The sequence below is a fragment of the Drosophila nasuta genome, chromosome 2L, assembly GCF_023558535.2.
Source record: "Drosophila nasuta strain 15112-1781.00 chromosome 2L, ASM2355853v1, whole genome shotgun sequence".
Classification (NCBI taxonomy): domain Eukaryota; kingdom Metazoa; phylum Arthropoda; class Insecta; order Diptera; family Drosophilidae; genus Drosophila; species Drosophila nasuta.
The window spans coordinates 6,590,762-6,611,007 of NC_083455.1; the positions used below are offsets into that span (position 1 = coordinate 6,590,762).

General features: G+C 35.8%; 5 protein-coding genes across 7 annotated transcripts; 1 reads left to right on the top strand and 4 right to left on the bottom strand.

Moving 5' to 3' along the window:
• Positions 1-24: 24 nt before the first annotated feature.
• On the bottom strand, positions 25-2,047 carry LOC132785068 (chymase-like). Its single transcript, XM_060791046.1, has 3 exons — positions 2,012-2,047; positions 637-905; positions 25-576 (listed from the first exon to the last, which is right to left on the bottom strand). Exons 1-3 carry the CDS (start codon positions 2,045-2,047, stop codon positions 102-104), a joined length of 780 nt encoding a protein of 259 aa, XP_060647029.1. The 3' UTR covers positions 25-101.
• A 761-nt stretch (positions 2,048-2,808) lies between these two features.
• On the bottom strand, positions 2,809-5,733 carry LOC132795913 (serine protease persephone-like). Of its 2 annotated transcripts, none has more exons than XM_060806885.1 (3): positions 5,477-5,733; positions 3,461-3,686; positions 2,809-3,410 (listed from the first exon to the last, which is right to left on the bottom strand). In XM_060806885.1, the coding sequence occupies exons 2-3, from the start codon at positions 3,577-3,579 to the stop codon at positions 2,831-2,833; spliced, it is 699 nt and encodes a 232-aa protein (XP_060662868.1). In that variant the 5' UTR covers positions 3,580-3,686; positions 5,477-5,733; the 3' UTR covers positions 2,809-2,830. The 2 variants fall into 2 exon arrangements, with proteins under 2 accessions (XP_060662868.1, XP_060662861.1); XM_060806878.1 differs by having other exon boundaries at positions 5,249-5,733.
• Positions 5,734-5,872: 139 nt separating this feature from the next.
• LOC132787888 (STING ER exit protein) lies at positions 5,873-7,017 on the bottom strand. Its single transcript, XM_060795231.1, has 4 exons — positions 6,792-7,017; positions 6,575-6,729; positions 6,189-6,515; positions 5,873-6,124 (listed from the first exon to the last, which is right to left on the bottom strand). Exons 1-4 carry the CDS (start codon positions 6,910-6,912, stop codon positions 5,969-5,971), a joined length of 759 nt encoding a protein of 252 aa, XP_060651214.1. The 5' UTR covers positions 6,913-7,017; the 3' UTR covers positions 5,873-5,968.
• A 240-nt stretch (positions 7,018-7,257) lies between these two features.
• On the top strand, positions 7,258-10,173 carry LOC132787864 (tRNA-specific adenosine deaminase 1). Of its 2 annotated transcripts, XM_060795212.1 has the most exons (5): positions 7,258-7,462; positions 7,531-8,307; positions 8,372-8,823; positions 9,371-9,510; positions 9,572-10,173. In XM_060795212.1, the coding sequence occupies exons 1-3, from the start codon at positions 7,284-7,286 to the stop codon at positions 8,679-8,681; spliced, it is 1,266 nt and encodes a 421-aa protein (XP_060651195.1). In that variant the 5' UTR covers positions 7,258-7,283; the 3' UTR covers positions 8,682-8,823; positions 9,371-9,510; positions 9,572-10,173. The 2 variants fall into 2 exon arrangements, with proteins under 2 accessions (XP_060651195.1, XP_060651187.1); XM_060795204.1 differs by having other exon boundaries at positions 8,372-9,510.
• A 1,181-nt stretch (positions 10,174-11,354) lies between these two features.
• On the bottom strand, positions 11,355-19,944 carry LOC132787880 (carbonic anhydrase). Its single transcript, XM_060795222.1, has 3 exons — positions 19,702-19,944; positions 12,396-12,554; positions 11,355-12,329 (listed from the first exon to the last, which is right to left on the bottom strand). The coding sequence occupies exons 1-3, from the start codon at positions 19,733-19,735 to the stop codon at positions 11,710-11,712; spliced, it is 813 nt and encodes a 270-aa protein (XP_060651205.1). The 5' UTR covers positions 19,736-19,944; the 3' UTR covers positions 11,355-11,709.
• Positions 19,945-20,246: the final 302 nt, after the last annotated feature.

Below are 20,246 nucleotides of genomic sequence, written 5' to 3' on the forward strand. Positions count from 1 at the left end.
GTTAAATTAAATATTATTCTTTACTTGTGTCATTTGGCCAAACAATTTGCTCAATCCATTCGCGATAGTATGAAACTCTGGCGTGAAGAGTAAAAGCACCTTCACCGTCCCTTTGTAATGATGCCCATGACCGAAAAAAGGCAATTCTTATGATTAGGATCTGAGCTAAAAACTGGACCGCCAGAGTCGCCACGACAAACATTTCCGCCAGTTTTACCATTTGGCCCTGCACAGAAGTGAAGAGTTTCATTCAATTCCGTGAAGGCCGTAAAATTGCATTTTGTAATATCGCGTGTCATTAAAGTTGTTTGCAACAATTCACTTGATTCCTTCCCTCTATTGGTCTTGCCAAAACCAGCAGCTCTAAATTCTGTGATATCCTCTCTACTTGATGTGGGCAAGCAAGCTGGTCGAATTTTAAACGTGCTAAAATCTGCTGGTCTTTCCATTTCCAGTATAGCAATATCATTCAATGTATGATTGTAGTTAGGATGTATTGTTATATTTTTTACATTAAATCGAGTACTATAATTTATTTCCGTTTTATTATGGGCACCCAAGAGAACTGAAATCTTTCTAGAAAATTAATATTAACTTTTATCATATTCTTAATTATTGTATTCTTAAAAGACTTACGTTGGGTTTTTTTTGAACTCATGTACACAATGCGCTGCAGTCAAAATAAACTTTGTGTCAATCAACGACCCACCGCATATCCAATCCCAACTAAGATCCGATTTTTTTCTTATTTGCAGTGAAGCGATAAACGGAATTGAGTGTGGATCTACTGGTTTGCCATCTACGACCAATCCTGTCTCATTACACAAATTTTTCAGTTTTGAAAATTCTGTACATTCTGATGTAAAAATAATGAAATCAATATCACATATTGACACAGTGCTCAACTATCAGGTGTCCACCCCTTTATTAGAAAATTGAAAAAAATATTTATACCCACTACCCATAGAAAGAAGGGTAATTTATTTTTATTTTGTGCCGAAAATAAAGTAACAAGCAGATATATTCTTGATCGGCGTGTTTAATATTGTTACCAAAAATTAGATTCGCAAGTTACAAACTTACTTTTTTCTGAGATTGTGAGTTCTAGGGGACTCGGGCAACAATAGTAGTCTTCACTTGGCAAAGGGCAAGGCTGTAAGATGCTTTTATTTGTATGGTATTGTTTAACTTTAGATGCATAATGACATTCACTTTCATGTATGCAATTACATTCAGTTTTAGCGGAATTACTTGACCAAACAAAACAACAAAAATTCATTATAATTAATATTGTAATTGCATACACAATTTTGCAAAAGCTCATTTTAAATAGATTACGATTATTGATGTTATTATAAATCGTATTTAAAACTTTTTCTTGCTTTAATTAAAATGGTCGAGTTATTGATGGCACAAAATATCTTAATCAACCGAACTAGCACGAATGAGAGTTACTGAATTCAATTTTTGTTCAGTTGTCGTAGAATAATTATGGGCGTAATTATACCAGCTACCCAAAGGGCGGAGATATCTCCTCTACATACATATGTATGTATATTCTTGATTAGCGTCAACAGCCGAGACCATATAGCTATGTCCGTCTGTCAGTCTGTTCGTTCGTCTGTATAAACACCTAGATCTCTCTAGACTATAAGAGATAGAGATATAATTTTTGTTGAACAACTCTTAGATAGAGCGGAATTTTGGTACATACAATAATACGTATAGTATTTATGGTTCCTGGGAATTTGGTTGTGATCGGATAAGAATTGTCGAATTTATTAAAGAAAAACTTTTGTATGGCAAATTACGGCTACTGCAATAGGGTCCTAGTTGCTTTGACTGACAGTCTGGTATATTTTGACTTCTATGATAGATTTTTGGAATGTTGTACTTCTTCAATATACCAAATATAGCCATCGGTATATTTTATTATTTTTTAAAATATTACCACATTGTTTAGCTTTTATTCAAAATGTGTAGCAGTCTAACATACTCGAGTGTATATTACTTGTTTTAAAGGAATTTCAGTACATCGTGCATGCATATTGATTAGGAAATAGCAATTGTCATTGTCTTCGCGCAGTTTTCTTATTGTTTTGATTACATTTTCAAATAATTTCTTTCTTATTTATTATTATTTTTATACCCGATACCCATAGTGTAGAATGGTATTATAACTTTGCGCCGGCAGGAAATGTATGTAACAGGTAGAAGAAGGCATCTCTGACCCCATAAAGTATATATATTCTGATCAGCGTTTACTGCCGAGACAATATAGCCATGATCGTCTATCCGTATGAAACTCTTGATATGAGAGACTATAAAAGATAAAACATATATTTTTTTTCGACAGCACTTGTTATTTTTTATAAAGTTTGTTTTAAGTTTTTGCCACGGTCCCATCCAACCCGCTAATCGACAAAAAATCAATTAGCAAACGTAATTTTGAACCTAGAGAGCTGATCCAAAAATAACTAGTATTTGTGACTCCTTAAAATTTGCTAGCGATCAGAAGAACATTTTAGAATAATTGACAAAATACTTTCGTATGGCAAAAACGCCTACTGCAATTGGACATTAGTGGCTTCGGCTGACAATCTGGTATATTTTGTACTCTTTGTTATATTTTGAATGTAGTACAATATCCACATGCCAAATATAGCCTTCAGTATATGTTAGTATTTTGCGGTATATTTTTATAAAAGTGTTTTTTTTTTTTTGAAAATGTTTAGCAAGTATATTACTCGTATATATTTCACAACATAATTTATATTTATAATATATATGTATTTATTAATTTGATATTTCAAACCAATGTAACATACAGTTATGAATTCTTCTCATTGGGCCATACAATACTCTCAATCCATTCTCGATAATACCAAACTCTAGTATGAAACGTATGAGGATCATCGACATTGCAGAAATTCCCTTCGGAAACGATGCCCATTACCGCATAAAGGCAATCATTGCGACCAGGATATTCTATGAATACTGGACCGCCAGAGTCACCAGGACAAACATCGCCACCAGTTCTTCCGTTCGGCGCTGCGCAGAATTGAAGAGTTTCATTTAACTGGGTATCTTCCGTAAGGCGGCAATTTTCAATTGGCTTTGTCATCAAAGTTGTCTGCAATAATGCACTTGGGAAATCGCGCCCATTGGTTGTACCAAAACCAGCAGCCCTAAATTCTTTAATTTCCTTTCCACTTGATGTAGGCAAGCAAGCTGGTCGAATTCTAGGCGTTCTAATGTCTGCAGCACTTCCCAGTTCCAGAAGAGCAATGTCACCAAATGGACTATTGAAATAATCCTCGTGTATTTTAATTGTTACATTAAATCGTCCATAATCATTCCTTTCTGTTGTTTCGGTTATATTATGAGCTCCTAAGAGAACAGTAATTTCTCTGCAAGATATTACGATTAATATTATTTTAGACAAAAATATCTTACTTACGTTGTTGCAGTATCGATATTTTCAAAGCAATGCGCTGCAGTCAAAACAAACTTCGGATCAATCAATGTCCCACCGCACTTCCATTCCCAAGGAGATTTATCATCAGATTTGTCTCTCATTTGAATTGAGGCGATAAATGATATTTCATTCGGCTCTACAGGTTTTCCTCTGTTGATCAAATGATGCTCCTTACAAAAGTTTTCAATTTGCGAAAATTCTTTGCATTCTGATGGAAAAACGATAGTAATAAACATAGATTACTTAATCTTTTTTTTTTAACAACTACTAATTAACCAATAACGCAATTAGTACTTAAGACTTAATTACAAAATATTTTAAATTGTTGTGTTTGGGTTTTAAAAAACAGCTCATTTTTTCCTTAATTTTGGCTCCAAAAATTATTTGTGCTTTTTGAGACGTGTTTAACCTAAATGTGTAAACAAGTAAGAAAGCTACAGTCGAGTGTACTCGACTATGATATACTAAAAAAATTACAAATTATATATTTGGTATAATTATGTCGATTGATATTGATTCAAGATATACTATAAAATGCAAAATATACCAGATTGTATGCCAAACAACTAACAACCCTAGAAAGTGGGCGTTTTTGCGCATAGTATTTCTTTAATAACTTCGGCAATTTCTATCTGATCGCAACCAAATTTTGAGGAATCACAGTTACTATAGTTTGCGGGGCGGATGTGGGCGTGACAAAAATTTGAAACAAACTTGATCTGCGTGCAAACATAACAAATGCGTTAGGTCTATCTCTTATAGTCTCTGAGATCTAGTGTTTTATACAGAAAGACAGACAGACGTATACACGGACATGGCTAGATCGTCCCGGCTGTTGACGCTGATCAAGAATATATATACTTTATAGGGTCAGATATGCCTCTTTCTACCTGTCGGCAGAAAGTTATAATACCTTTCTATCCTATGGGTTGCGGGTATAAAAATACCGACTTATTTTGGAGATTGCTAATTTTTATACCCGCTACCCATAGGGTAGAAGGGTATTATAACTTTGTGCCGGCAGGAAATGTATGTAGTTTTGGTATATATAAGTTTTGGTATATATAATAACAACTATAGTAGTTATGATTCCTGAAAATTTGGTTGCGATCAGATGAAAATTGTCGAAGTTATTAAAGAACTACTTTTGTATGGGCCTACTTACTAGGGGTCTTAGTTGCTTTAGATGACAATCTGGTATATTGTGCCGCCTATGGTATATTTTGAATGCGGTACTATATCAATATACCAAATATAATATTTGGTATATTTTTAGTATTTTTGCAGTATATTCGGTATATTTTGAGAAAAATATCGCAAAATATATTCTTTTATTCAAAATGGGAAGCGGGTATCTCACAGTCGAGTACACTCGACTGTAGCTTTCTTACTTGTTTTTGTTGTCTCGAGCAGCAATAGTAGAATCCCATTCAGGGCTAAGCTGGCACATCGCATGACTTTATTTTCGTTTGATCTCTAGATACATACTACAAGTATATACATATAAGTAAAGCATCACATTGGTATGCAGTTTCATTAGATATGGTTGAGTCAATACTTATAATTACTATAATTGTATATATAAATTTAGTCACATACACGTAAGGGAATGTCATTTTGTAAATGCCTATATGCAACATCCGATCTCTTCTAGTTGGTTTGATAATACCTAGGCTTTAACAATATTGGTTTTAATTTGAATTGTTTTACTTTTTATGCGAAAACCTGAATTTTTGTTACCAAAATTGGATTCGCAAGTTACAAACTTACTTCTTTCTGAAATTGTGGTTTTTATAGGACTCGGACAGCAATAGAAGTCTTCACTTGGCAAAGCGCAAGGCTGTAAGATCCTTAGATCTTTGTAGAAGTATTTAGCTTTAGATACATAATCACATTCACTTTCATGTATGCAATCACATGGAGTTTCACTTAAGCAAACAACAGTTTTGTTAAAAATACTTGAGTCAATAATTAGAATTATTATAATGGTATATGTACATTTTCGATAGTCCATTTTGTTTAGAGTATTGATACTATAAAGGATGTAATTTTTCTTTAAATGATAAGCGATCAACTTTTTTCTTTAACTAACGACTTAATAAAACCAACTGGCGTTACAAATGCAGTGACTATCATTTTATAGAATCTCTCGGGCGTGTCTATGCAATCGGGTTGTATGAGGGATTTCTCAGGAATAGTAGATGAAAATTAAAATTAAAGATTGATTTCTCAAGCATCACATTCACCGAGCTATTTAGCCCCCTAATAATTGGCGATTTGAAAATCTGGAAAAATTGGCCCTGAGGAATGTGTTTGTGCATTTTAAAGTTTTTGCCTCTGTATAAAAAACATCGGTATTATTGAACGCAATTAAAAATTAAAATTTCAGTAGTTACACCGGCTGTTTCTGGAACAGCCCTCGCGTGTGTGTTTTTTTTTTTAATTTATTATTTATTAAGTTGTTGTTGCAATAAATATGAGCAAATAAAGTTATCTTTCCAGTAAGGTGCCCCGTTGCTTTTTCTGGGGGGGCTGAGCAATATCCGGTTTAAAATTAGCACCTAGATCTGTCAGCTTGCCCCCTTTGCGCTGAAGCTGTTTCTCAATAATTCGAGCATTATTCGCGTAACTGTCAGCAATTTCTCGCTAAAAAAAAAACGATGGTATTAATAAGTCAACAACATTTTCATCTGAGCAAAGTTCCACTTACCGCCTCAATTTCGTCTTCTTCCTCATCTATAGTGGACACAGTAACAGAACTAAACTTGCCCATATTTTTTGTATGACGGGTCACCATAACCTTCTTGCCGCTGGCATCCACTATGCCCGAATCATCGACATTTGCAGTCGCTGTCGCGTTTGCCACTCCACTTGGAGCAACAACTGTAGTTGTTGTGGGGTTACTCTTTGTTTCAGCAGCCAGAAGCTGGGCCAAGGGATGTTCGCCTTTATTGCGCACAAGTGCATTGCTCATTACGAAAGTAATTTGGGAGTCATTGTTATGTCGATAGTATAATGGTAGATTGCAGCTACGACACTGTAAAACACATAGGCAATATTATTAAGAATATATTTTTTTTAAATTTTAAAACCCACTTTATAGCGATATTGTTTCTCAATTCCTTTCTCTTTGCGACGAATATAAATTATTTGCGGTGCTGGGTTGAATGTCAATTTGTTGGCGTGGTCATTGGTATCAATAACTCGCGCATTATCCACTTCGCGCAAAGGCAATTGAGTAATAGCGCAATCTAAATAAAAATGAAATTTATTAATAAAATATTTGTATTGGCATTCTAATATTAAGACGTACCCAATATTAATGACATTTTCCCACATAAACAATAGTAAATGTTTAGCGGTTTTTCCTCATTATATTCCTCTTGATCTTTTGTGTCAGAACAAACAATACTTCGTGAGACTACTTTCGGCATGCCTTTTTTTGTTAAAGTTACAAAATTGTTTTGTATTTTGCAACTACAATTATTGTTTTGTTTTTAATATTGTGTTCAGACCAGATGTGTTGTTGTGTTATCGATTCATCGAAAGTCACCATGCAGCACAGGGTGTCTGTTTGTGCCATACTAATCAAAACAGGCATGACTTATATTAAATTGCGTATTATATATAATATTTATGAATAAGAAAAATTTCTATATAATTTATATAAATGTATATTTTTTATGCAATTGGATGGTATATTTTCGGCCGCAGCGGCTACACAATCTGGCACCGATTTGAGATCGGTTTTAATCGATTTTTTGCTAAACTATTTACGAACTCACTTCCATCTCTATTGTTTCTAATGTGCTCTCAAGTTGACAACAAACCAACTGTGCAACAGATTGCACAATTATGTTACAACAAATTCCGCGAATTACCAAAAACTGGCAAACCCACAAATGGACAATGGACAGTATTATCAGGAGTAGTGCAGTACAATAGGCGAACACAAACCAGTAAAGTAGTGTCTCTGGCAACGGGGTAACTATTTAAATTTGTTGTTATAAAGATGATATATTTTATAGAATTGTGAATTAAAAAATATATAGCACCAAATGCATTGGCCGCACTAAACTTTGTGCCAGTGGATTCATATTAAATGACTCCCATGCCGAAGTACTCGCAAGACGTGCATTTCTCCGGTATTTATACTACGAAATACTGAAAGCCGCCAAGCAACAAAGGCAGCCACAGGATAAGGTTGACGAAACAATATTCAGCTGGAAGTCAGATTCAGTTTATTTTATGCTCGACAAGGAACTAGAGTTTCATTTTCTAAGCACACAAACCCCTTGCGGGGATGCGTGCATAGTAGATGAATCTAAGGAATCATTACCAAAACGACAACGACTTGACGTTGATAATGACAATGAAAGTGGAATGCCATTATGTGACAGCAATTCAGTTTTTACGGGCGCAAAACTGATAAATCAGGACGTAAAGACTGGTGATGATTGCATGCTTCAAACACCGGCGGCTTTACGCACCAAGCCCGGTCGTGGTGAACGTACGCTGTCCATGTCCTGCAGCGATAAGTTATCTCGCTGGAATGTGATCGGTATTCAAGGAGCGCTGCTTGATATGCTGATTGACAAGCCCATCTACTTCAGTAGTTACAATTTTAGCTGTCGCTACGCACATATTGACAGCCTAAAACGAGCCATTTACCAACGATGGCGTGGTAAAAACTATCCACAAAGGTGCTGCCCTCCTCAAGAGCCACTGATTCGAGTTGATGCGACGCAAAAATTCGAGTACGCACAACGTGCAGATTGGCAGCCATCACCGAGTGGTTTAATTTGGTCTCAAATGCCAGAATTATTGCGGTAAGCAGCATTACCTTTACAAATTTTTACCGAAGGTGTATTACAACAGTACTAATTTCTTTAGGCCTTTTGAAATTGCGGTCAATGGCAAACGCCAAGGCGTTACTAAGAAGCAATTGTCCACTCCACAAGCCGCATGTGCAGTTAGTAAATATAAGTTACTCCACGGATTTCTAGATATTCTGCATTGCTGCAGCGAGTTGCGTGAAAAGTTGCAGCTGCAATTGACTGATCTGGACAGTTTGTCATATGCGAAGTGTAAAAACATGGCTGTGGATTATCAATTGGCATGGTCACAATTGAAATCTGAATACTTCCAACAATGGACCCAAAAGCCGAACAATCTGCAAGAATTTGCTAAGCACGCGGCGTAAAAATGTTGTCCTTCCCCCAATAGACAACAAATTGCTGATGAAGTATATTTTAGATTTATTTAAATTAAGCCATCGCAGACGCTCAATGTAAGCCATCCATCTAGTGAAAGTAGAATCAGGTCTAAGACAAATGGAAGTTAAAGTAAGCAAATAAAAATGCAAGCTCTTTAAGTTTACCCTTAAATGGACTATATGATCTAGAGTTCGCCTCGATAGACTCACTTCGCGTATGCACACCTAAGCTAAGAGCACACAAAACTAAAATAAATCAACCTCTATTTAGTTATAAACGATCAATCTTCTGCTTTCTATTCTGTACTAATAAAACCCATATAATCCTATGAGTTAATGGTGGGGACTGCTAGCAAAACCAAAATCGATATTTTTCATACAGCCTAGTCAAAAATCTTTAGATCTATTAGATATATAGTATATTCAACTACTGCAGTCTGTTGCCCGAGTCCGTCATATTGATTAACCTACCCAGCGATAGTTATTAAGAATGTGGGTTAATCGCAAGAAAAGATTCAATAATAAAACTAAAGTATAAAAAAAATATATTTATGTTCTCCAATTTTATATATGAAACCAATGTCCAGTTTCCGATTATTTGAGGTTTCTATATTTTTATATTTAGCGTGTTCGTATGAAATGGATGATTAAGTAAATAGAAATAATAAATATTACAGGCACTCTGATAGGTGATGTCATTAAAACTGTGGCATTAGGATCGATCATTACTCGATTTGAACTCCAAGTGAAATGTATCGCTATAAACTTGTTACGGTGTTGCTTCTTCAAATCATGTTGCCATTGGCACTGGTTGAAAGTAAGTTTTTCTAATGTTCACAAACTTTTACTTAAATTGATTTTTTTTTAATTTTCCATAGGCTCTAATTTTAGCACTAGAGTAGAGTACAAGGAAGTCAATACAGTGCCAAGTAATTTGCATAAAAAACCTGGAGCCTTTCAAATTAATCGGACGCAATTATTATTACATAGCAAAGGATGAAGAAAATTGGTTTCAAGCTGCACAGAAATGTCGCAAACTAAGCAGCAACCTTATTAACTTAGCGAATGACGAAGAACGTCTGTTCATAAGTTTGTATCTCAATGAGACTAAGAAGTATTGGTTGGATCTTAACAATCTCGGCCAGGAGGATTATATTTCGATTAGCACGGGATCGCATCCTGTTTATGTCAAATGGATCGATAAAGCCATGAAAGTGGATGACGAAAGAAAATGCGTGGCATTAGTAAGTGATTCTCAAGAGAATGGGTTTGTTATGAAAAAGGTGAAGTGCTTAGAAAAGAGTCGATTTATATGCCAACTAAAGTCTCCACGCACTATTTCCATTTTGGTTTGGTGATAAGTTGTGTAAATTAATGAATAATACAAACATATATAATTCATTTGATTATATACTTAACATAGCTAATGAATCACATGTGAATTTATGGCCTTCATTAAAATTTGTATGTTTTTACTGTATTCTTTTTATTTGTTTTATCTGACTGCAATTCGAGTGTCTACTTAATTTGATTTTTATCTGTTATAGCCAAAACAGTTTAAATTAGGAATTCCTGATCACGAGTTATATCGTCATGCTGATTCAAACTGTGGTTACTTAATAATTGAGTGATGACTGTTCCATATGTTTAATTATATATTTTTATTAGTAACACCAGCCTTAACCAATATTTAAAGCAATTCAAGACAAAATATAAATGTTTAATATAGTAAGGCTGTTTATGCCAAAAAAAGTTCATCCCATAATGAAAATTAAAGAAAATAAATAAAAATAATTTTGCAGAGTTAAAAATTACGAAGGACAAACATTATATTGTCATAATATTTAAAATGACGTGACAAATAAAATGAAAAGCAAGTGTATTCATTCCATATTTCCAACAAAAGCATATTAGAAAGTGTAATTTAACATAAATGGTTTTAAAATTGTTGAATAATATTTGTAGTACTTTTCTTAATGATTGCTATACGGAAATAAAATAAAATAGTCTTTTAGAAATCTTATATCTTTGGATTTTAATAAGTTTAGTAAAATTAATTATTTTTTCTACATAAATTATATTCTTTGAATCTTTTTCTGTCATTTACTTCTATTTACTATATCCTTTTATGCATGTGATCTCTCTTATTTTTTTTTAGACGTTCTGTTTTTTTTTTAATCATTTAATTTCTTGCTTATTAAACCAATTAAGTGTATAATATTAACAATGTAAAAAGTTTTTAAAAATCTCAACGTGGAACTCATGAAACATTTGACCAGCATTGTTGATTCCTGCGATTCGAATTTTTTGAACCACCCGAAAGTATGCAGTTAAAATTGGTGCTATTAAGTATGAAATTTCAATACAATTGGAAATAGTTCAAGAACCTTCGAAGAGGAATGATTAGGTGCTCCTCTATGTTCAATCAATATACATAGATAGCATATAAAAAGAATTTGGGTATTTCTGGCTATCGTTTTGACTTCAGAAGTGAGCGAGAGAGAGAGAGTTTAGACAGTATGTTGCAAATATTAATGTAATGAAAACAGAAGCCGTCCGTCTGAGATAGGTCAAAGATAACAAGATAGTTGCTATTAGCTCTATCTACAAAATGACCCATCTCGTAATCAGTTGAAAGAAAAAAATAAGTAAATAAATACATTTCTTTTGACTGTTTTTCATTGCAACATCTAAACGTAATATATTTATTTTGTAATACCGTAAAGTGTAATACACATTAATCTAATTGTCATTATTTAGCAAATGTTTAACAAACAAACGTACAGATACAAGATACATGTTACACATACAATTATACAAGCAGATACTTAATAAAGAGGTACAAGTGTTTGTTATAAAGTAATAAGAACTAAAACGAGACTAACAATTTGGATCATCGGCATCGAGTGCCTCCCATCCATCTATATAAGGTGCACGCTGTGATATACTAAGCATACGACTTGAATCCAATCACTTTTGACCATCCGTTCTATCCAAGAAATCCATTGCTCCATCCTCAGTGTCCACCAATTTCACGAAGCTCGCGTTTGCCTAGCGGCAGAGGAGGGCGGAAATTGTTGATCACCTTGCCGTTGAACTCGTTGCAAGGACACTCCTCCTTGACGTCGTAGGCATTGAGATTGCGCATGGCATTCAATTGATCGTCCGACACCTGAATGGGTGTCTTGAACACAATCCAGATGACGCACTCAGAGCATGGGGGCGTCGTCAAGGAGCCCTCATAAGTCCAGTAGGTGTGGACATCGGGCAGCAGCTTGCCAGGATCACAGCCCTGGGGCAGGGTGACCCGATCACCCTTGTGCAGCACAAACTGCAGCAGGCTGGTCACAGTGTCCAGCTCAGCATGATGATCACCCGGCTGCAGGAACACGCCCAATACAGCCAGACCATCGGGAGCGGCGGCTGCTTCGCCGAAAGACTTATACTTGGTGGTATTCCAGTGAACCAGATGCAGTTCGCCGGCATAGGAGACTCCATCGACTGTGTGCTCCGACCCCTTGGAGTCCTGGCAGCCCCAGTGGCAATGGAACTGTTCCAGCTTAAAGATTTGATCGCCCAATGGTCCACCAGTCAATTCAGAATTGGCACCATTCACATCCACGCGCCAGCAATAGCCTGCAATCGACATAATCATTGGGAATAAGCAAAATGCTGTGCATAGAATTATCTAGTACTATTTACCGGGATTGACCAGACTCTTGGTGTCTTCTGGCACATACTTCCACTTGAGGGGAGCCACCTTGAGGTCGCTGCCCTTGGTGGCGGTGGAGGGTGTTATATCCACCGGCGATTGACGATGACCGGATGCCTGTGGATAGTCTTTGGCCCAGTGTGCGGGTCCTGGAATTAAGCAAAGTTCGTAAACTATTATTAGCCAGCAATTTAACTAAATGTCATTTCATTTTGGAGCAAATCAATTGACTAACTTCTATTGAAGGCTACAATCTGTAATTACTAATCACCTTTTCACTCAAGTGTTTTATCATTTGGACTTTATTAATAACAACCGATTTGTCATTAAACAAAGCAAAGTAAATAAAACAAACCACAATTTTCCATGATTATTTACTCAATTTGTGGTGGTGACACGAAAGTGAAGTCATTGAAGATAAATCACATTATATATTATATATAAATTCTTTAGGTTAAAATTGGGTAACTTTGAGTTGCGAGAGATGAATTATTTGTGTAAAAAGTTGACACACAAAATCACGAGTTTCGCCTATATCTAGGTGTTCAAACGGACAGCAGACATGGCCATTGGCTATATCGTCTCGGTCTGATCAAGAATATATATACTTTATGGTTTTTAGGATGCCTTATTCTGCCTGAAGGCACAAAGTTATAATACCCATCTACCCTATGGATAGCAGATATAAAAACTACTCCAAGCTCATTAGTATTATGATTTTGGATTTGTTTCTGATCCCTGACAAAAAAAAAATATTTAAACTTGCATTTATTTAACTCAAGAATCTGTGACTATTTTAGTCTATTTCAAGGATTAGTTAAACAGTTTTATTTTATATAACGTTTAGGCCATAATCTCGATATTTGGTATGTGGTTTCCTCTTTATATTTTGAATAATAATGAAATTTAAACAGACATTTATATAAATCGCTCTGCTAAACAAGTAACTTATAGTATGACGTTCAAATTGCGTTAACAATTTCAGCCAAAAACTAATTTGAGTAAAATAAAAATTTATATTTATTATTAATAATTATTGGTATTTTAAGAGAAATGTTTACGAAAAACACAAAAAAATATATAATTGACTGAGGGTAATAAAATATATTACAATTAGTTAGTGGATTTTACGAGCCTAGCAATCGTTTGCTTGCATAAACTTGTTCTTAAGTCTATAGGCATAAAGATAGTTGGGGATTGTAAAAGTGTTTTAATGCCGTTGCAAATATTGCATAAATAACTTTTACTTGAAAAAGCGACAATAGAGGCATTTTATCTAGTCAACCAGCTGTGCAAGCAATCGCTTGATCTTATTTGCGCTGTTTGCTGCATTTGGTTTTTGTTGTTGTTTAATTATTGTTGTCGTGTGGAGCTGCAACAGCTACAACCGCAAGAACAAATAGAAACAAATGTTGACTGCGGGCGTATGGCGTCACGTGCCGATCTACAGAATCACACAAAAGTTATTGGTGCGGGGGAGGAGGAAGGTGGGAGGTGGAAGGCGAGTCATGTGATAGGATCGTCGCACTGACGCATACACGAGATAAACCGCAAAAGAAGCCACCAAGCCAACCCACATACCGTGGGGTTAAAAGGGGGTTACGAGTTGCGGCCAACGAAAAGGAAAAAGTATCTTACGAATGTTAAGGTTGCACCTGCCTTATCTATCTATCTATCTACCTAGCTTGGAATACATTTTGCTCTTTGACACATGATAAATCATTAGAGCCCAAGCTATGGTCTTAAGGTGTCTTTGCGCAGTTAATGTCTGCGATTTTAAAGCCCAGCGAAATTGATAAATCAAATAAATAGTCATGTGCATTGCATTTTTCTTATCAATATCGATGGCTTTGCTCTTCCTCTTCCTCATTGGTTATGTAACTAAGTGAAAGACTGTCAATTCGGCTAAAGAATTGTAGGAGAGTTGTGCAGGCAATTTGAGCATGTGACAAACAAATTGACAGCGTCAATAAATACAAACTGACTTTCGTTTTATATGCGTGCATATATCAAGTATACGCCACGATCGAGAATCCGCACAATCCTTTTCTGTAATTGAGCGAGTTTGTGCAAATTTCCGCCCAGTAATAAAGCTGATGATTTATAACAATATTTTGCCAGCTTACGAAGTTAATGAAGCTGTCATTTTCTCTGCTGCTTTGTTGGTTCTTCATTTACTCAATTTTATCATATTTATCTACTCTGCCTTTTTCGCTCGAGTTTTGTTTTTTCTTTTTTGACTGCAGCCACAGACAAATATTTTGCCAAGTTTGTTGTTGACGTTTACTGGTGATTCTAAAGATCAAGCGTCAACGTTCGCTCAACTGATAAAAAGTTTGTTAAATAAATACAGCCGGTTGAAATTCTAGCATTCTAACTGCCAGCAATTAAATACTCTATCGGGAATAAATAGAATAGTAGAGAAATTTAAGTTTATATTATATTAATCTAAAACTAAAACTGTGATGGAAACATATTCTTAAAAAAAGAGAGACTTACAAAGTCGATGAATGTATTACCGAATGGATATACCCGTCTATTGTAGTGAATACAATTATAATAATTGTCAACTGAACTTGGACACTTGTTCAAAGCAGCTGGAGGAAATTCACGTGCCAGAAATTTACAATTGCAATAAAAAGCAAAAATCATAGGAAGCATATGGGAGAAATGTAGGAAGCTCTAATGGATTAGCACATAAATATTTGCACTAAGCACATATAAATAGTAGAACTGTCGTTAATATTTAAACATATTGCGACAATACACGCTTCATAAACAATTGCAACATTTAGCACTTCAATTAGAGCAAAAATGCTGCAATTAACGACTGATCAGTTGCGATAAAATCCAAATGGTTTTTTAAATTGAATTACTGCAAATAACAAAATAACCCGCTCTTAATATGGCATTCGAAATACACACCATATATGTATGCATAGAATAGTATATGGAGTAAACAGTGGAACAGCCGAGACAGACAACAGCTTGTTAAATCGGAAAACTTGTTTTTTTTTGCGTCTATTTTTCCAGACACCAGGAAATAAGCGAGTGCTAGCTTTGGAAATTTCATTAGAATTTATGCAAGATTCCTCTTTCATGCACTCTCGTTTCCATTCCGCAAAACATCAACAAACAGAAAGCCAACGACGGAAATATACCCTATAAATGAGTATATAAAACGAGATTTTAAAATGCGCTAACTTTCTTGTTTATGGTCTGTATCTGCGATCAGCCAGACAAAGTTTATGATGTCGCACAACTTTTGATGGCATTTCACGACGTTCAAATGAGCAGAGGGTATACGGTGCGTATAAGTATTACAGCTCATGTGTCATCCATTAAGATTTGTGAATAAAATATTCGAGCTATTAAACAAACAAAACTGGGCAGACAAATTATTACGATGCATCTCAAAGCTTTCCATTAATATATAAGAATTTTATATAAGTGTCATCATGAGTTTATTGCGTGCCTCTCATGTGTCAATCGCATCACATCGCGTCGGATCGGGTCGGGGCGTAAGGAAATGCATGCTAATTGGGCCTTCAGATGAATGAGCAACTCGTACAATGAACTGAGACGAAAATGGAATATTCAAGTTGGGACACTAGTATTCTCACTCGAAATGATACCTCCCTCTATAGTATAACTGGTATTGAATAAGCAACCCTCTTGCATAATGCCAGCGACAGACACTGGGAAGCCCCAACACTGCCAGCTTAAGCTGCTAGACAACGTTTATCGAACACTTCATGGCCAGTACAATTTGGACGTAACCCTTTTGACAAAATTGTTTATGGCTAATTATTTGTTTGCATGTGAAAATTGTCGGTCATAAACCGGACGAGGAGGCCCAGGAATAGAATTATTGGATTCCCATAAATACTATTGTAAATAAATAAAACTTTTGCGAATTCTATTGTAAATTCGATCAAATTGTCACGTACGAAGCACAATTTGTGGTGTGGCTGCTTGGAATGCTAATCTGCAGGCAAAAATTTTCCAAATCATAAATTTGATTGTTTTTCTCATTTTCAAGCAAGTTTGCTTATAAATTAAATGTATATTTTTATCACACCGCGCCAGGCAAGAAATTATATAAAAATATTATGAAAATAACATTTTCTCACACCTCCGGGGAGCTCTTTGATCAGCTATCAGCTATCGAGAAAGGAATATTGGGCATAGTATATTATATACAACATATATCTTGAACGCGTCAATAAGTTTATCAACAATTTGAATAATCTTTTGTAATGCTGAAAAGGGAATCACTCTGTAGAAATATGACTATCTAATTCATACATGGCATTAAGAAGTGAGTGTGGAATATAATGAGATAAAAAATAATGATTCAGATTTCTATATGAATTTGCACATTTTTAAGAGCTGGTGTGCAAAGTCTGTGAATCACAAGAGAAAGGAAATTTTAAGTAAAAGATAAGGCAGTTGGCAAAGAGAACAATCAGTTAATTAAAGAATACATCTAAGGTATTTTTAAATAAAATATAAATACGCCCAGTTTTTAGTCATTATGATTAGAAATATATCAAACATCGCACAATTCCCCTGTGACTTCTTTGTAGATAAGCAAAAAGACAGGGGTAAAGTATACTTTATAGGTAGTAAGTTATTAATAATAGAATACAATTTATAGGACTTTGTATTATCAGCGGACGAAAGTAACGCGTCTTTAATGAAATTTGATTGATTTACAAAATATAAACACGCGAGTTTTAATCTGAAATTCTAGTATAAGCGTGTCTGCAGGTTTGACAGGGGCAGAGGTGTGTGAGTGTGTGTGAATTGAAATGCTTTGATTAGAAAGATCACATAATCTTGATGTGTGTATAGTATAATAAACAATATAGTATATACTGCTACCTATATATGAGTATATACTATATACGAGTAAACATATAGAAATACTCAATTTAGGAACACTTATGCTTAATGTAAAAAACACTCAAGCGTTGAGTGGGCCATAAATATGAATGTGTTATACTTGGTATGGAGTACTGTCTTCTGATAAGAGTGGAAGCAAAATAGATAGAGGAGAGCGGCGAGGGGAAGCGCCCGCATTGGAAAGTTTCCGTCGCAGACAAATCAAATCAATCAACGCAATCAGCTCCATTTAAACAAATCAAAACGAATTGCCAAAAATGTGAAGTCGATTTCGTAGATGCAAACATTTCTTTTATGATCGAGCTCACATATCATTTTATTGAACGATAAGTGAAGTAAAATGAATATATCATGTGACGTTAAATGAGTCCAGGGATGGGCAGAGACACAAACAAAGGCAGGGTTTTTTTAAGTTTTTTTTTGTTGTTGTTTTGTTTGCAGCAGAACATTTGACAGGCTGTGAGCCATGACAACAATACAGTATTTGACTTTGGAACCGGTCTTTAATGCGTCCTTAAGAACCGAACATGCACTTGACCAGCGTCGCATAAGTAAATGAACTGCCTTCAAAAGCCACCATATATCAAGAGTTTGTGGGAGAGAGAGATAGAGAGAGGGAAGGCGAAATGAAAACGAAAACGCGAAACGAAGTCAACGATATTAATGCGAAATAAACACTAAAGGCAGACAAAAGAATTGAGAGTATTAACGAATGGCCGATACACTATTAGAATTTAGATTGGAAGAAATTCCCCTTTTAATGAGCTTATTAAAGTTGGCAATTTGAAGGTTGTGTTCTTTCAATGCAAATTTGCTAATAATTACGAATTAAAATGTTAAATACGCTAATTAATAGCCTTTTAATTGGTTTAAATATATTTATGATGCAATAACATGAAATAGTTATTTTATGTGCTAATATGTGACTATTTTAAATCAGATTAAATTGGTTTTCCTTTAAAAAGACTTTTTATGAGAGTTGGTAATATCTACTCGGAATAATTTTGTATACTACAAAATTTGCCAAGAAATGCGTAATAACCCGTGCCACAAGTGTAGCGTTAAAGAGAACTCGGAACTGGTTTCAATGCGATCGGTTTTTGTCTGGCTCTCTTTGCGACTGGTTTAATGGGAAGCACCCGCAACAACTAGCGTCTAGTGGAGATCACGAGACACAGCTCGTGCTAAGCGGCGACTGCTGGAACACAACTCTGCTCTCTTCACCTCTCCAGAGACAGAGCCAGCCCCAGAGTCAGAGCTATACGATTTAATTATGGCTGTCGCATATTTATGAACACCCAACGAACGTGCCGATGTCTCTATATAAAACTCTTGACTGTCGTTGGTGTACTACATATACGATTATGTTTGTGGTTGTGTGTAGGGTGTTTGGGTGTGCGAGTTTTGTGGAGTGGCGATTCGATGATGCATATAATTGAACGCGCCAAGCGTCATTTGCGGGCAAACTGTGCTTGATTCAATTAACTGCGAATGTTCCCACTGAGAACATGAAGCTGGGAACTGGGAACTGGGAGCTGAGAACTGAGAACTGGGAGTTGAAGCTGCGACCCGGTATTAACCAGTGTGAACCCAACAAAAACAAATTACGAAAATAAAAATAAGGAACCAAAATTTGCCACAGCTGAGTAATCAATGATATAGCAATTACTTAAAATTTAGTCACTCTACTACCTCTCTCTGCCTTTCAGTGGGGAAGATAATGACTCGGCTGACTTAAGCAATTGTTTCATTTTTTTTACACGTTTCTCAACTGAGAAATAAAAAACTTACTCGCATGCTCGCATATATAGTATATCTTATCGTTTTGCAAAAATTCATTAGAAACCTTGCTCGCTGTCTGCGGCCACAAATGCCGATGACGTATTTGATTCATCAAACAAACAAACAAGAACAATGCAAGTGCTGCCTGTTATCTATTAGATAACATGTGTATTCAATCAAGACTCGCCTCAATTGACCAGCAAACATTACATTACATAGCATAACATTGCAGCATTACAGCATTGCAGCATTTGTATGCAACAAACTGCACGTACTCGCAGATCAGAGCACCCTTCAGCACTGATCGAACCTGTCCCAATCTGGCTCGACAAAAAAAAACTTTCCCAAAACACGCACGCTGCGCTTGCGTGAATTCGTTTCTTGTTTGTAAACAAAAATTTTTTTGGGTTGAGCACAAAACAAAACCGAAGATTGTATGCACTACTACGCATATGTTTTTAGAGAATTTGTTTTTAACTCATGGTTGAATGCGATCATTGAACTTGATTTCAAATAGCGAAATAGCTAATGAAATTCCGATTTGTATTTCACAAATGTATTTACTTTATTTGATCACTAACACTATTTCCTAAGTCTGCTACTTACCATTCTCTTCGGTGTAACCCCAGTGGTGGCTCATCTTAAGAATTGATCTTTGGTTGTCTATTTAACGTAAGAGTTTTGCTGTTGCACTCGCGGTTTCTGGCACGCGTTTGAGTTTCGTGTAGAACGTTACGGCTCGTTTTATACAGAACCCGGGAAACTTGGTTGGTTACCTTTCACGTTTATGGGGAAAATGGGAATGGGAGCGCGTCTGCTTAGTTAGTCCGCTGGCCGTAGACTGCTCGACTCGAGGTAGCGTCGCTGACTTCGAAGCCGTTGCGCCAACTGAAAAGTAATAAACACAAAAAAACACGCACCTAAACCGTCAGAGAGGCAAGAGAGCGCAAAGAGCGAGCGGGAGAAAGAGAGAAAGACGAAAGACGAAAGAGAGCGCGTCAATTGGAAGCAACAACAACAAACAAGAACGACGACGACAACAACAACAAATAATAAGCGCGATGAGTGAGCAGCGGCAACAAAATGAACTTAAACTACAGTTGAACCTCGTTGAGAGCAGCGTTTTGTATGGTGAGGGGGTATTTGGGGGG

What these genes read in the sequence shown, in the direction of transcription:
- LOC132785068 (XM_060791046.1), bottom strand. Translation starts at nt 2,047, where the DNA reads ATGCATGCACGATGTACTGAAATTCCTTTAAAACAA. An exon ending in CTGAAATTCCTTTAAAACAA is followed by an intron (nt 906 to 2,011) that starts GTAATATACACT and finishes GACACCTGATAG; the next exon opens with TTGAGCACTGTGTCAATATG. An exon ending in GAGTTCAAAAAAAACCCAAC is followed by an intron (nt 577 to 636) that starts GTAAGTCTTTTA and finishes TTAATTTTCTAG; the next exon opens with AAAGATTTCAGTTCTCTTGG.
- LOC132795913 (XM_060806878.1), bottom strand. Translation starts at nt 5,492, where the DNA reads ATGGACTATCGAAAATGTACATATACCATTATAATAATTCTAATTATT. An exon ending in AACCACAATTTCAGAAAGAA is followed by an intron (nt 3,687 to 5,248) that starts GTAAGTTTGTAA and finishes TTTTTCCATCAG; the next exon opens with AATGCAAAGAATTTTCGCAA. An exon ending in AATATCGATACTGCAACAAC is followed by an intron (nt 3,411 to 3,460) that starts GTAAGTAAGATA and finishes AATATCTTGCAG; the next exon opens with AGAAATTACTGTTCTCTTAG.
- LOC132787888 (XM_060795231.1), bottom strand. Translation starts at nt 6,912, where the DNA reads ATGCCGAAAGTAGTCTCACGAAGTATTGTTTGTTCTGACACAAAAGAT. An exon ending in AGAAACAATATCGCTATAAA is followed by an intron (nt 6,516 to 6,574) that starts GTGGGTTTTAAA and finishes TGTGTTTTACAG; the next exon opens with TGTCGTAGCTGCAATCTACC. An exon ending in AAGAAGACGAAATTGAGGCG is followed by an intron (nt 6,125 to 6,188) that starts GTAAGTGGAACT and finishes TTTTTTTTTTAG; the next exon opens with CGAGAAATTGCTGACAGTTA.
- LOC132787864 (XM_060795204.1), top strand. Translation starts at nt 7,284, where the DNA reads ATGTGCTCTCAAGTTGACAACAAACCAACTGTGCAACAGATTGCACAA. An exon ending in GTAGTGTCTCTGGCAACGGG is followed by an intron (nt 7,463 to 7,530) that starts GTAACTATTTAA and finishes AAAAATATATAG; the next exon opens with CACCAAATGCATTGGCCGCA. An exon ending in CAAATGCCAGAATTATTGCG is followed by an intron (nt 8,308 to 8,371) that starts GTAAGCAGCATT and finishes TAATTTCTTTAG; the next exon opens with GCCTTTTGAAATTGCGGTCA.
- LOC132787880 (XM_060795222.1), bottom strand. Translation starts at nt 19,735, where the DNA reads ATGAGCCACCACTGGGGTTACACCGAAGAGAATG. An exon ending in GGGTTACACCGAAGAGAATG is followed by an intron (nt 12,555 to 19,701) that starts GTAAGTAGCAGA and finishes GCTTAATTCCAG; the next exon opens with GACCCGCACACTGGGCCAAA. An exon ending in CAAGAGTCTGGTCAATCCCG is followed by an intron (nt 12,330 to 12,395) that starts GTAAATAGTACT and finishes TGTCGATTGCAG; the next exon opens with GCTATTGCTGGCGCGTGGAT.